At 41.6% G+C, this 16862-nt stretch overlaps 1 protein-coding gene across 1 annotated transcript in view; it reads left to right on the top strand.

The window, feature by feature from the left end:
* Nucleotides 1–16862, top strand: part of SLC7A11 (solute carrier family 7 member 11) — a 478205-nt gene that overhangs the window by 102031 nt on the left and 359312 nt on the right. Inside the window, exon 4 of the mRNA XM_069743955.1 lies at nt 16605–16730. Within this exon, the coding sequence (XP_069600056.1) occupies nt 16605–16730 (126 nt within the window). The remainder of the gene's footprint in view (nt 1–16604; nt 16731–16862) is intronic.

Genomic DNA, 16862 nt, shown 5'->3' with positions numbered 1-16862 from the left:
CCAGTTGAAGTTTCTGCTGGCATCGGCAGTCTTTACACCCCTGTTAAAGATCTGATTGTTTCAGAATGGCTGCACCCAATAAACTAAGTGATACATTGTTAGATTCCGCTTTTCTTTGCCTACATAATGCTGCTCTCAGACTTGGTAGCTAAAACCTGCTGACAGATTGCCTTTAAAGTTTAAGGCAGGGGTGTCAAACTGCATTCCTCGAGGGCTGTAAACAGGTCATGTTTTCAGGATTTCCTTGTACTGCACAGGTGATAATTTAATCACCAACTCATTATTTGTGTAGGTGATTAAATTATCACCTGTGCAGTACAAGGAAATCCTGAAAACATGACCTATTTGCAGCCCTCGAGGAATGCAGTTTGACACCCCTGGTTTAAGGGATTGTCACACCAAATATTAATTGGATTTAGATTTCACTTTTTTTCATTAACGTTGCATTGTGTTAATTGTGATAAATCCACTATTAACACTTCTACTTTTGAAAGCATACTTACTCTGCAGATTTTTTTTCACACACCTACCTAAACTGTTGCAGAGGACTGTGTTTATTATTATTTTTTTTTTTACTGCCATTTATTCCTTGGGGCTTTACATGTGAAAAAGGGTATACATAATAAAAATAAGTACAATAATCATGAACACTACAAGTCACCAACCGTTACAGAAGAGAGAGGACCCTGCCCCCGAGGGCTCAAAGTCTACAATTGATGTGTGATGGTACAGTAGGTGTGCGTGTGTGTGTGTGTGCGTGTATATTTATATATATATATATATATATATATATACTGTATCTATACATGAAAATAGCTGAGAGTGTAGAGAAGAAATACACATTAGTGTCTATAATCCCTTTGCGACGAGGCACAGCAGTGTTGCCTCTAACTCGCAGCATTGGTGAAATATGAATCTATGTGCAGCTATCACTTGATGTGCTTCTAATAAATAACTTTTCTATGATCCCAAGATTTGTCATCTTGTATCAAAATGACCAGGGCACTACCAACTTGCAGGTCCTTGACCTTTTAATATCCTCAGTATCCTTTACACAGGAGCAAGTCACAATCTGATCTAATCCCTCTGAGCTCTTGGCAAGACAGAAGTAGACAGAAAGAAAAATAAAACCTTCTGTAAGAGCACCAGGCTCGTAATACAGCTTACACAAGATATAGTTAATCCATATTTAAAAGGTCACTGGTACAGTCAAGTAGGGTGAGGAGAGAACCCTCCAACTATCGCGTTTCACTGGGTAGTAGGCAATTGATGGAATCACAACTGAGTCTTGTGCAAACACATTTCCTTGTGTATTCCTATACGGACACTACTGCTGGATAATGTTTTTCTTACTTTAACAACAGTAGTTTTTAGAATTATTTTTACTTATTTTATTTCTATTATTTTATACTGAGTTTTTTGGTTTACTTTCTGTAGACAATGGAAAGTGAAACGGCCCTACACATTATCTTCATAGCAAAAAAAAGAGGTTTTAACATTATAGAAAACAAGGTTGTGCTTATAGTTACATAGTTATTAACCCCTTCATGACCCAGCCTATTTTGACCTTAAAGACCTTGCCGTTTTTTGCAATTCTGACCAGTGTCCCTTTATGAGGTAATAACTCAGGAACGCTTCAACGGATCCTAGCGGTTCTGAGATTGTTTTTTCGTGACATATTGGGCTTCATGTTAGTGGTAAATTTAGGTCAATAAATTCTGCGTTTATTTGTGATAAAAACGGAAATTTGGCGAAAATTTTGAAAATTTCGCAATTTTCACATTTTTAATTTTTATTCTGTTAAACCAGAGAGTTATGTGACACAAAATAGTTAATAAATAACATTTCCCACATGTATACTTTAAATCAGCACAATTTTGGAAACAAAGTTTTTTTTTGCTAGGAAGTTATAAGGGTTAAAATTTGACCAGCGATTTCTCATTTTTACAACGAAATTTACAAAGCCATTTTTTTTAGGGACCACCTCACATTTGAAGTCAGTTTTAGGGGTCTATATGGCTGAAAATACCCAAAAGTGACACCATTCTAAAAAATGGACCCCTCAAGGTGCACAAAACCACATTCAAGAAGTTTATTAACCCTTCAGGTGCTTCACAGCAGCAGAAGCAACATGGAAGGAAAAAATGAACATTTAACTTTTTAGTCACAAAAATTATCTTTTAGCAACAATTTTTTTATTTTCCCAATGGTAAAAGGAGAAACTGAACCACGAAAGTTGTTGTCCAATTTGTCCTGAGTACGCTGATACCTCATATGTGGGGGGAACCACTGTTTGGGCGCACGGCAGGGCTTGGAAGGGAAGGAGCGCCATTTGACTTTTTGAATGAAAAATTGGCTCCACTCTTTAGCGGACACCATGTCACGTTTGGAGAGCCCCCGTGTGCCTAAAAATTGGAGCTCCCCCACAAGTGACCCCATTTTGGAAACTAGACGCCCCAAGGAACTTATCTAGATGCATAGTGAGCACTTTGAACCCCCAGGTGCTTCACAAATTGATCCGTAAAAATGAAAAAGTACTTTTTCTTCACAAAAAAATTCTTTTAGCCTCAATTTTTTCATTTTCACATGGGCAACAGGATAAAATGGATCCTAAAATTTGTTGGGCAATTTCTCCTGAGTACACCAATACCTCACATGTGGGGGTAAACCACTGTTTGGGCACATGGTAAGGCTCGGAAGGGAAGGAGCGCCATTTGACTTTTTGAATGAAAAATTATCTCCATCGTTAGCGGACACCATGTCGCGTTTGGAGAGCCCCTGTGTGCCTAAACATTGGAGCTCCCCCACAAGTGACCCCATTTTGGAAACTAGACCCCCCAAGGAACTGATCTAGATGCATATTGAGCACTTTAAACCCCCAGGTGCTTCACAGAAGTTTATAACGCAGAGCCATGAAAATAAAAAATAATTTTTCTTTCCTCAAAAATGATTTTTTAGCCTGGAATTTCCTATTTTGCCAAGGGTAATAGGAGAAATTGGACCCCAAGTGTTCTTGTCCAGTTTATCCTGAGTATGCTGATACCCCATATGTGGGGGTAAACCACTGTTTGGGCACACGGCAGGGCTCGGAAGGGAAGGCACGCCATTTGGCTTTTTAAATGGAAAATTAGCTCCAATCATTAGCGGACACCATGTCACGTTTGGAGAGCCCCTGTATGCCTAAACATTGGAGATCCCCCACAAATGACCCCATTTTGGAAACTAGACCCCCAAAGGAACTAATCTAGATGTGTGGTGAGGACTTTGAACCCCCAAGTGCTTCACAGAAGTTTATAACGCAGAGCCATGAAAAAAAAAAAAATTATTTTCTCAAAAATGATCTTTTAGCCCGCAATTTTTTATTTCCCCAAAGGTAACAGGAGAAATTTGACCCAAATAGTTGTTGTCCAGTTTCTCCTGAGTACGCTGATACCCCATATGTGGGGGTAAACCACTGTTTGGGCACATGCCGGGGCTCGGAAGTGAAGTAGTGATGTTTTGAAATGCAGACTTTGATAGAATGCTCTGTGGGCGTCACGTTGCGTTTGCAGAGCCCCTGATGTGGCTAAACAGTAGAAACCCCCCACAAGTGACCCCATTTTGGAAACTAGACCCCGAAAGGAACTTATCTAGATGTGTGGTGAGGACTTTGAACCCCCAAGTGCTTCACAGAAGTTTATAACGCAGAGCCATGAAAATAAAAAATAAAAATTATTTTCTCAAAAATGATCTTTTAGCCTGCAATTTTTTTATTTTCCCAAGGGTAACAGGAGAAATTTGACCCCAAAAGATGTTGTCCAGTTTCTCCTGAGTACGCTGATACCCCATATGTGGGGGTAAACCACTGTTTGGGCACACGCCGGGGCTCGGAAGTGAAGTAGTGACGTTTTGAAATGCAGACTTTGATGGAATGCTCTGCGGGCGTCACGTTGCGTTTGCAGAGCCCCTGATGTGGCTAAACAGTAGAAGCCCCCCACAAGTGACCCTATTTTGGAAACTAGACCCTGAAAGGAACTTATCTAGATGTGTGGTGAGCACTTTGAACCCCCAAGTGCTTCACAGAAGTTTACAACGCAGAGCCGTGAAAATAATAAATACGTTTTCTTTTCTCAAAAATAATTATTTAGCCCAGAATTTTTTATTTTCCCAAGGGTTACAGGAGAAATTGGACCCCAAAAGTTGTTGTCCAGTTTCTCCTGAGTACGCTGATACCCCATGTGTGGGGGTAAACCACTGTTTGGGCACACGTCGGGGCTCAGAAGGGAAGTAGTGACTTTTGAAATGCAGACTTTGATGGAATGGTCTGCGGGCATCACGTTGCGTTTGCAGAGCCCCTGGTGTGCCTAAACAGTAGAAAACCCCCACAAGTGACCCCATTTTAGAAACTAGAACCCCCAAGGAACTTATCTAGATAGTGGTGAGCACTTTGAACCCCCAAGTGCTTCACAGACGTTTACAACGCAGAGCCATGAAAATAAAAAATCATTTTTCTTTCCTCAAAAATGATGTTTTAGCAAGCATTTTTTTATTTTCACAAGGGTAACAGGAGAAATTGGACCCCAGTAATTGTTGCGCAGTTTATCCTGAGTATGCTGGTACCCCATATGTGGGGGTAAACCACTGTTTGGGCACACGTCGGGGCTCGGAATTGAGGGAGCACCATTTGACTTTTTGAATACGAGATTGGCTGGAATCAATGGTGGCGCCATGTTGCGTTTGGAGACCTCTGATGTGCCTAAACAGTGGAAACCCCTCAATTCTAACTCCAACACTAACCCCCCTACACCCGTAACCCTAATCCCAACTGTAGCCATAACCCTAATCACAACCCTAACCCCAACCCTAACCCTAAGGCTATGTGCCCACGTTGCGGATTCGTGTGAGATTTTTCAGCATCATTTTTGAAAAATCCGCGGGTAAAAGGCACTGCGTTTTACCTGCGGATTTTCCATGGATTTCCAGTGTTTTTTGTGCGGATTTCATCTGCGGATTCCGCACGGTATTTTCCGCACCATGGGCACAGCGGATTTGGTTTTCCATAGGTTTACTTGGTACTGTAAACCTGATGGAACACTGCTGCGAATCCGCAGCGGCCAATCCGCTGCGGATCCGCAGCCAAATCCGCACCGTGTGCACATGGCCTAATTCTAAAGGTATGTGCACACGCTACGGAAAACGCTGCGGATCCGCAGCAGTTTCCCATGAGTTTACAGTTCAATGTAAACCTATGGGAAACAAAAATCGCTGTACACATGCTGCAGAAAAACTGCACGGAAATGCAGCGGTTTACATTCCGCAGCATGTCTCTTCTTTCTGCGGATTCCGCAGCGGTTTTACAACTGCTCCAATAGAAAACCGCAGTTGTAAAACCGCAGTGAAATGCGCAGAAAAAACATGGTAAATCCGCCATAAATCCGCAGCGGTTTAGCACTGCGGATTTATCAAATCCGCAGCGGAAAAATCCGCAGAGGACCAGAATACGTGTGCACATACCGAAACCCTAACCCTAGCCCTAACCCTAGCTCTAACCCTAACCCTAGCCCTAGCCCTAACCCTAGCCCTAACCCTAGCCCTAGCCCTAACCCTAGCCCTAACCCTAGCTCTAACCCTAGCCCTATCCCTAACCCTATCCCTAACCCTACCCCTACCCCTAACCCTAGCCCTAGCCCTAACCCTACCCCTAACCCTAACCCTATTCTAACATTAGTGGAGAAAAAAAAAATTCTATATTTTTTTATTGTCCCTACCTATGGGGGTGACAAAGGGGGGGGTCATTTATCATTTTTTTATTTTGATCACTGGGATAGATTATATCTCAGTGATCAAAATGCACTTTGAACGAATCTGCCGGCCGGCATTTTGGAAGATGGCGGCGCCCAGGGAGAAGACGGACGGACCCCGGCAGGATCGGTAAGTATGATGGGGTGGGGGGGAACACGGGGGGGGGATCGGAGCATGGGGGGTGGATCGGAACGCAAGAGGGGTGGAATGGAGCACGGGGGGGTGGAACGGAGCACGGGGGGGTGGAACGGAGCACGGGGTGGTGGATCGGAGTGCGGGGGGGGTGATTGGAGCACGGGGGGGTGATTGGAGCACGTGGGTGAGCGGACAAGAGCACGGGGGGAGCGGAGCACAGGACGGAGGGGAGCGGGGCAGTGTACCGGGCAGATCGGAGGGCTGGGGGGGCGATCGGTGGGGTGGGGGCACATTAGTATTTCCAGCCATGGCCGATGATATTGCAGCATCGGCCATGGCTGAATTGTAATATTTCACCCGTTATAATAGGTGAAATATTTCAAATCGCTCTGATTGGCAGTTTCACTTTCAACAGCCAATCAGAGCGATCGTAGCCACGGGGGGGGTGAAGCCACCCCCCCTGGGCTAAACTACCACTCCCCCTGTCCCTGCAGATTGGGTGAAATGGGAGTTAACCCTTTCACCCGATCTGCATGGACGCGATCTTTCCATGACGCCACATAGGCGTCATGGGTCGGATTGGCACCGACTTTCATGACGCCAACGTGGCGTCATGGGTCGGGAAGGGGTTAAGGTCGAAGGAAGACTATAAGTCCATCTAGTTCAACCCATTGCCTAACCTAACATGCCCTAACATGTTGATCCAGAGGAAGGCAAAAAAAAACCATGTGGCAAAGTGTAAGCTCCACATTGGGGAAAAAAATTCCTTCCCGTCTCCACATACGGCAATCAGACTAGTTCCCTGGATCAACGCCCTATCAAGGAATCTAGTATATATACCCTGTAACATTATACTTTTCCAGAAAGGTATCCAGTCCCCTCTTAAATTTAAGTAATGAATCACTCATTACAACATCATACGGCAGAGAGTTCCATAGTCTCACTGCTCTTACAGTAAAGAATCCACGTCTGTTATTATGCTTAAACCTTTTTTCCTCCAAACGCAGAGGATGCCCCCTTGTCCCTGTTTCAGGTCTATGATTAAAAATATCATCAGAAAGGTCTTTGTACTGTCCCCTCATATATTTATACATTAAAATAAGATCACCCCTTAGTCTTCGTTTTTCCAAACTAAATAGCCCCAAGTGTAATAACCTATCATGGTATTGCAGACCCCACAGTCCTCTAATAACCTTGGTCGCTCTTCTCTGCACCCGCTCTAGTTCAGTTATGTCTTTCTTATACACCGGAGACCAGAACTGTGCACAGTATTCTAAGTGTGGTCGAACTAGTGACTTGTATAGAGGTAAAATTAATTTCTCCTCATGAGCATCTATGCCTCTTTTAATGCATCCCATTATTTTATTTGCCTTTGTAGCAGCTGCCTGACACTGGCCACTGAATATGAGTTTGTCATCCACCCATACACCCAGGTCATTTTCATTGACGGTTTTGCCCAGAGTTTTAGAATTAAGCACATAATTATACATCTTATTACTTCTACCAAAGTGCATGACCTTACATTTATCCCCATTAAAGCTCATTTGCCATTTATCAGCCCAAGCTTCTAGTTTACATAAATCATCCTGTAATATAAAATTGTCCTCCTCTGTATTGATTACCCTGCAGAGTTTAGTGTCATCTGCAAATATTGAAATTCTACTCTGAATGCCCCCTACAAGGTCATTAATAGTGTTGAGCGATACCGTCCGATACTTGAAAGTATCGGTATCAGATAGTATCGGCCGATACCCGAAAAGTATCGGATATCGCCGATACCGATATCCGATACCAATACAAGTCAATGGGACACCAAGTATCGGAAGGTATCCTGATGGTTCCCAGGGTCTGAAGGAGAGGAAACTCTCCTTCAGGCCCTGGGATCCATATTAATGTGTAAAATAAAGAATTAAAATAAAAAATATTGATATATTCACCTCTCCGGCGGCCCCTGGACATCACCGCGGGTAACCGGCAGGCTTCTTTGTTTAAAATGAGCGCGTTTAGGACCTGAGGAATGACGTCGCGCTTCTGGTCGCGTGCCGCCCATGTGACCGTCACGCGACCAATCAGAAGCCGCGACGTCATTCCTCAGGTCCTAAATTCCTAGAATGAGGAGTTTAGTGCCTGAGAATGACGTCGCAGCTTCTGATTGGTCGCGTGGCGGACACATGGGCGGCACGCGACCAATCAGAAGCCGCGACGTCATTCTCAGGTCCTAAACGCGCTCATTTTAAACAAAGAAGCCTGCCAGTTACCCGCGGTGATGTCCAGGGGCCGCCGGAGAGGTGAATATATCAATATTTTTTATTTTAATTCTTTATTTTACACCTCACTATGGATCCGATACCGATTCCCGATACCACAAAAGTATCGGATCTCTGTATCGGAATTCCGATACCGGAAGTATCGGCCGATACCCGATACTTGCGTTATCAGAATGCTCAACACTAGTCATTAATAAATATGTTAAAAAGAAGAGGGCCCAATACTGACCCCTGTGGTACCCCACTACTAACCGCTACCCAGTCCGAGTGTGCTCCATTAATAAACACCCTTTGTTTCCTATCCCTGAGCCAGCTCTCAACCCACTTACACATATTTTACCCCAATCCCCATCATTCTCATTTTATGTATCAACCTTTTGTGTGGCACGGTATCAAAAGCTTTTGAAAATCCATATACACTACATCCACTGGGTTCCCTTGGTCCAATCCGAAACTTACCTCTTCATAGAAACTGATCAAATTAGTCTGACATGAACGGTCCCTAGTAAACCCGTGCTGATACTCGGTCATGAGGTTATTCCTCTTCAGATACTCCAGTATAGCATCCCTTAGAATGCCCTCCAGGATTTTACCCACAGTAGAGGTTAAGCTTACTGGCCTATAATTTCCGAGTTCAGTTTTTTTCCCCTTTTTGAATATTGGCACCACATTTGCTATACGCCAGTCCTGTGGTACAGACCCTGTTATTATGGAGTCTCTAAAGATTAAAAATAATGGTCTATCAATGACTGTACTTAATTACTGCAGTACTCGAGGGTGTATCCCATCCGGGCCCAGAGATTTGTCAATTTTAGTGATTTTTAGACGCCGCCGCACTTCCTGCTGGGTTAAGCCAGTGACATTTAAATGGGAACTTTTATCACTAGTCATTTTGTCTGCCATGGGATTTTCTTGTGTAAATACTGATGAAAAAAAGTCATTTAGCATATTGGCTTTTTCCTCATCCTCATCCACCATTTCACCCAGACTATTTTTAAAGGGGCCAACACTATCATTTTTTAATTTCTTACTATTTATGTAGTTAAAGAATATTTTGGGATTATTTTTACTCTCTCTGGCAATGAGTCTCTCTGTCTCAATCTTTGCTGCCTTGATTTGCTTTTTACAGAATTTATTTAATTTTTTGTATTTATTTAATTCCTCATCACTACCTACTTCCTTTAATTCTCTAAATGCTTTCTTTTTGTCACTTATTGCGCCCCTTACAGCTCTATTTAGCCATATTGGTTTCCTCCTATTTCTAGTATGTTTATTCCCATACGGTATATATTGTGCACAGGTCCTATCCAGGGTGCTAATAAATGTCTCCCATTTTCTTTGTGTATTTTTATGTCTCAGGATATCGTCCCAGTTAATTGCACCAAGATCATCTCTCATCCGTTGGAAATTTGCCCTAAAATTTAGTGTCCTTGTAAGCCCTCTACTACAAATCTTATTAAAGGATACATGAAAACTTATTATTTTGTGATCACTATTTCCCAAATGACCCCCAACCCTTACATTTGCTATGCGGTCTGGCCTGTTGGTTAATATTAGGTCTAGCAGTGCCCCCCTTCTTGTTGGGTCCTGAACCAGTTGTGAAAGGTAATTGTCTCTCATAGTTGTGAAAAACCGATTACCTTTGCTGGAACTGCAGGTTTCTGTTCCCCAATCTATTTCAGGGTAGTTGAAGTCCCCCATAATAATGACTTCTCCTTGAGTCGCAGCTTCATCTATTTGCTTTACGAGGATATTCTCCATTGCTTCCATTATTTTTGGAGATTTATAACAAACCCCTATCAGTAATTTATTATTTTTCCCCCTCCCCTTATCTCCACCCACAGGGATTCTACATTTTCATTAAATTCACCAATATTATCACGCAGGATGGGTTTTAAGGACGATTTTACATACAGACACACCCCTCCCCCTCGCTTATCTGTACGGTCATTTCTGAACAGGCTATAGCCCTGCAAGTTAAAAGCCCAGTCATGGCTCTCAACCAGCCACGTTTCAGATATCCCCACCATGTCATAATTATGCTCCAACAACATTAGTTCTAATTCGTCCATTTTGTTGGCGAGGCTTATGGCATTAGTATACATGCACTTGATGTTCCTCTCTGTACCTCTATTCTTTCTTAAATTATTAACTGTTCTGACCCCACCCCCCATGCCACCGCCACCCCCAACTTCCTTATTTGTGCCCAGGTCTCTATCTGCACTATCTTCCCCTCCTATAAAATGGATACCCTCCCCCCCAATTCCTAGTTTAAACACTCCTCCAACCTTCTAGCCATTTTCTCCCCCAGCACAGCTACACCCTCCCCATTGAGGTGCAACCCATCCCTAGCGTAGAGCCTGTAGCCAACTGAGAAGTCGGCCCAGTTCTGCAGGAACCCAAACCCCTCCTTCCTACACCAATTCTTGAGCCACTTATTAACCTCCCTAATCTCCCGCTGCACGTGGTACAGGCAGTATTTCGGAAAATACCACGTTGGAGGTCCTTGCTTTCAGCTTGCGGCCTAACTCCCTGAAATCATCTTTAAGGACCTTCCACCTACCTCTAGCTTTGTCATTTGTGCCAATGTGCACCATGACTGCTGGATCCTCACCAGCCCCTCCCAATAATCTGTCCACCCGATCAGCGATGTGTCGGACTCGAGCACCAGGTAGGCAGCACACCGTTCGATGATCCCTGTCTTTGTGACAGATTGCCCTATCTGTTCCCCTAATAATTGAGTCGCCCACTACCAGCACCTGTCTGGCCTGCCCTGCTCTCCTATTTCCCTCCTTACTGGAGCAGTCACTCCTCCGGCTTTCAGAGGACATGCCTGGCTGCAGCAGTGCTACCCCTGTACTGGCACCCCCCTCATCTGCCAACTTAGCAAACTTATTGGGGTGTTCCAGATCAGGGCTAGCCTCCCTAGCACTCTTCCCTCTACCCCGCTTCCTAACTGTCACCCAGCTTGCTACTTCACCATCCTGCAGCTCCATCCTACCATCTCCCCCCTCATCTGTCCCATTGAGCGTCTGCTCCGTGAGCAGAAGACTCCTTTCCATATCGTCTATGGATCTCAGTGTTGCAAGCTGCACATTTAGAGTCAGAATCTGGGTTTCCAAATGCACACGTGCTCACATCTCGCACAGCAGTATGCACCCTCGATCGGCTGCTCAAGGATTGCATACATGTGACAAGATGTGCACTGGATGGCATTAACAATAGTGGAGCACATTTCCTAATGGGGATTGCACCAGACAGAAAAGTTAAATAAAAAAATAAAAAAAATAAATACAAAGTATTAATAAGATACAGACAGCAATTCAGTAATTCCTCCCTTGGAAACTCCCTGAATCCAAAGTCACTGAATCACAAGTCACACTTACCGCCATCCACACTTACACTCATATCACACTCAGCTCGCTCACACTCGCTATGCTGAAGATTTAAAGATTTTTTTTTCTCTACTTCCCTTAACAGCAATCCACCTTGCTGTTCAAATGCACTTCCAAAAAAAAAAAAAAGGAAGGGATAAAGGGATTCTAAACTTTGGAACATCTTTCTATAAAACTGTGTTGATAACTGGGTGTTACCAATTGGGAGTGGGTCCATATGCACTGTAACACTGTGCTATCAGTGGCTCCAGTTCTATATTAGAGACACACCCCTTTGACAATATGATTAGTAACACCTAGTTGTCTATTCAGAAATTTCCATGAGAGTAGATGACAATACAAAATTCTAAAGAAAGATGCTTCCAAATTATTTTCTGGGGAAAATAAGTATTTACTAGTTGACACACATATCAGGATCAGAGAAAAGTACATCAATTTCTTCACAATTTTCTTTTTAAATTTTTCCTTCCCTTCTTCCATGAGTCATCAATTTTTTGTTCTTCCAGCCATATAGCTGTTTGAAGGCTTGATTTCTGCTGGATAAGTTGTACTTTTGAATTATATCATTCATTCTGTCATATAGTGTACTGGAAAATAGGGGAAAAATCCAAGTACAGGGAAATTGCACAAAAAAAAAAGTGTAATTCCACAATGTTTTTCTTTTTTTTTTCTTTACCATGCTCAATATCTGGTAAAAATGGCCTGATAATATGACTCCCCGTGTCAGTATTAGTAAGCAGATACAAATGTATAGCTAATTTTTCATTTAAATAGTGAAAAAAATTCAGACATTTGTAAAAAAAAAAAAAAAATAGCTTATGTCACCATTTTCTGAGACCTGGGTGAGGGCTTATTTTTTGCACCCTGAGCTGGTATTTTTACTGATTCCATTTTTGTGGTAAATACAATGTTTTGATGCCTCTTATTGCATTTTTTTGCAATGTTGCGGAGACCCAAATAATGTATTTCTGGCTTTTAGATTTTTTGCCCGTTACACGGCATTTACCGATCATTTTTTATTTTATATTTTGATATATTGGACATTTCTGAACTCAGCAGTACTAAATATGTATATTAACACTGAAAAAAACTCCCAAAATAGCATAGAGGAAATATAACTCATGAACATATTAAATACCACAAACAGACTAGTGCAAAAAGACCAAAAACCTGAGTATAATCCAATCAATAAATGTCTTTATTGTATATTACAAAATCAATACTTTAGATCTAAAAATGACTGGACATCAAGTCATGAAGACCAGGCACACACATACACAATACTAGCCTAGAACAATAAAGAAACAAGAGGTATGTCCTCCACAAATATCCTGCCGCAGAAAAAACAGCTAGGTAGAAATCCTTACAATAATCATAGCATATGGGTGAAAAACATCCCGTGGACAGTGGGAAATACCAATTGTAAAACCGTATTGCAATAAGGTGCTAGTGCATAAGCTGAATTCAATATAACACCGCTAAACTACATGGCAAAAGGTTATGAGGAGGAATATAACATATCTTACCAATGCTAAAGGCTGTTGTGTCGGTAGTGCCCGGTCCCCGCCGCCTCAACGCACGTTTCGTTACGACTTCCTCAGGAAGCATGCGTTAGGGAGGGGGTCCCTGCTATTTAACTATGGCTCGACCAATAAGAGAATATAATCCACTCATGTGTCCATGCTCACATGCAAAAGGCCGGCACTTTGATTATAATAAAGCGCTGTAAATAAATAAAGACACAGACAGAATAAAGTCCTTTAATAGAAATAAAACAAAACACACTTTTACTTTTTTATTTAAAAATAACAAACACAGTTATACTCAGCTAAAGCCTAATCCAAAGGAAGCCCTCATTCTCCTGTAATTAAACAAAATTAAAAAAAAAAAACAATATCCCTCACTTCTCCTTCTTGCTGTCTCACGAAGTAATAAGTGCCTGGGTGATAAATAGTTTTCAACCTTGATGGTGCCAAGATGCAACCGTCAAGGCTGAGAACCACTGGTGACAGGACTGCTGTGAGCGCAACATCAGTGACCGGCGGTGACATCATCGAGGTTACCTCCAGTCACTGAGGCTGCATTCGCAGCCGGGCTGAACTGCGGTAACCTCAATGAGATCCCCAGTAGCACAGTGAGAAAAACTCTTTTTGTAACTATTTGGTCAAACCTGCTGGACCCGAACAGGTGTCCGCACATCTCTACAAATAATGCCATTTCAGTAATTAAGAACAAAGAAATGACTAACTGATAGAATGTGCTATAATGTTCACTACTGGACAACCCCTGAGTAATCGCTCCACTATACAATCAAAAATAAAAACTGCCCACTGTATGTACACTGCAGAATGAAGTTAATCAGCATCAGACCACCCTTTTCAGCCCCATAAATTTGATAGTAGAATTTTTGGTTTTAAGGGATTTTATTTTGTAGAGAAGCAATATATTTAATGAGGGAACATTCTGCCTTATAGTAAACTTCACATTTATAATTAGACCAAGATTTTTACTTTTTAGTGTACTGGCAGAAAAAGATGGATTCAGACCAAAGTCAGAATAGGAATTGTGATGCCCAAGGCAAAGTTGGCACAATGCTCCAATTAGAGCTGGCTTTACAAAATTAATACTTTTCTTAAATCTTCCAAAATAACTTTTTATTCCATGTTTGTTTCTAGGTTACAGAATATTCCACTCTTATGCCTAATCACATCGTAGGGTTCAGAATATAATGTATTGACATGGGGGTGTTTTAATTTTACAGCCTTGCGCTGTGCTCCAGCCAAGGTATCTGTGGGGAGAATGCAGTTGCTCTAGATCTCTTTTCCTTTTATTTTCTCTCTAGTCTACAAAGAACTGGATGATAAAATAAATGCTGGAATTTATATAATACCTCTTCATACACTGTACAAAGCATAACACTTGACTATAATACATGTAAAGCCTGTAAAGCCTCGTGATTAGATATCATGTGTATCAATTTGCAGGACCCAGCCCAGCAACCATTTCAGTAATCTATGCTTGCTGGGCAGGATCCCTATGAACCACCTCTTACTTGAGGCATCCCCGGTTCCAGCAACCAAAGACGACTGACAAGGCCAATGGGTTGGGTCATGCTAATCAATTTGCACCAAATCTACCAGCGATACATATTGGGCATTATATATCAGTGGAGCACAATGGATCAGTTTTTAGCAATGTTGCCTTGCAGTACTGGGCCTGAGATTCAAGTAAGACGAACTACTACTTTGTGGCTTCCTCAGGATTGTTGGCTTTACTTCCTCTCTAGCAAAAAAAATATTGATAAGTTTCTTGGCTTCCTATGGGTGCTAAAATATCATCGTTATCAGCAGCACACATCCTGCAACAGAACACGTGCTGCCAAGAACAATGAAAGTCTATGGACGTAGAACAATTATATTAATGATTTCTCTGTGTGCCTGATAGGTCTGTCTAACCAGGCTATAACCATTATCAATGATCGGCTTATATATAGCTTATCAACAGTTGTTTAACGGCAACAATTGGCCAATGTAAATGCAGCCTTAGGCATTTTTCTTAATGCATGTGATTAAGATAATGTAATTAGATTGTACACAATATTACATACAGGGACCAATTTCAGTGATAATATAAACAGTAAATAAATAAAAATATGATCTTGTAAGTTATATAATCGTATTCAAAAAATAGCTTGCTGTTCTAAGATTAATGGGTTTTGTGGGTGAATACAATAAACAAGACTGAGCTCAGAAAGGCATATAACCTTGGTTATTATTATATGGAAGCATGACCACCATGGTGACCAGCCATTTGTGTATTTATTGTGGTTTATGTCTTGCCCTTGTTGACTTTTTAATATGATGTTTAATAGCTTGTATCCTAAATGTGTGGTTTTTAGAACAGGGTAACTAGTTATAGTGTTCTATACTTGGTATTCAGAACAGTATCAAAATTGAGAAAAGCCTGTGTGCACACTAGGCTAAAACTATGCATCATACAAGGTAAAGTAAAAGTAAGTGTTTTTTTTTGCACATAAGGCTGTTATGAATTGTAGTCTCTTTTTACATACGGATTTATGCTCCTTTAAGGTTTGTTTGTGAGTCTTGCACTCAAAATGTCACCATTTTTTTTTAGTTTCTTTCTGCCAGGATTGCCAACCTAATCTTATATTTTTTCTGAACAAATGAATAAAAAATCGCTCAGGTACTGTAGGAGCGGTGTCAGGCTCATGTACCACGGATGCAGCTTCAGTCTCAGCTACCGCCGGAGCGGTGCCAAACTCAGGTTACGTGGTGCAGTGTCAAGGCTCAGGTACTGCCAGAGCGGTGCCAAGATTCACGTACCGCAGGTGTGGCTTAAGGGTTCAGGTACCATTGATGCAGTGTCAGGGTTTCATTTTACACTATGCTGGACATAGAAAAAGGTTTAAAGAGAATCTATCACCCCGTGGGACTTTTCTTTACCTATTATTATGGGCATATAGGTAATAAAATGGTTAAAATAGTCATACCTGTATGCCCATATCTGCCATCTTAATGTGCAGAAATCGTCTTTTATTCTGGTATGGTATTGAGTTCTTCCATGCACCGGGGCATGCAATGCTTGGAAAAAAACTTCATTTAAATGTCAACCCCCTCCCATTAGTGTCACAGTGCACTGTGACGTGTTTGCTGGCCTAGGAATCCCGCACCTGCGCTTTGCAGTCGCGCAATTATAATTACCTTTTCTGCCCTGCAATAGGCTATGGCTTCATTGTTCTTCTGCGCACGAGCCACTGCTATTTTGAAAATTTGGCTTCCATCTTTTCATCACTTGCAACTCAGTATGCCTATCACTGTTGTGATTTCTGTAATTAATTGACTTTTCCTTCTTGATGTTGCTATTTCAGTGTTAAGGAGTTAATATGTTGCATAGCTATTGTGACTAACACCCTTACCCAATCCAGTTAAAATAAATTAATGTCATTCTTGCAGTTGTAAATGCTAAAAGGTTTCTAATAAATGTTTCCTTTTTTTCTTTCCCTTAGCAATTGTAATGGTCCTGAACAGTATGAGTGTTAGCTGGAGTGCTCGGATTCAGATTTTCTTGACCTTTTGCAAGCTTATAGCAATTCTGATAATTATAGTTCCTGGGGTTATACAGTTAATTAAAGGTAAGCACTAACATTTTTGTAACAATTATTGTATGTGTTATCTCCTGTTAAAACCTGCCATATGGTCTAAATAATGTGTATAAATTCTCTACCTTTTATCTAATAAAATGAATAAAACATTATAAAGTTGCA

Source organism: Ranitomeya imitator, chromosome 1 (assembly GCF_032444005.1).
Source record: "Ranitomeya imitator isolate aRanImi1 chromosome 1, aRanImi1.pri, whole genome shotgun sequence".
NCBI classification, from domain to species: Eukaryota; Metazoa; Chordata; class Amphibia; order Anura; family Dendrobatidae; genus Ranitomeya; species Ranitomeya imitator.
This window is presented reverse-complemented; position numbering and strand designations above follow the sequence as displayed.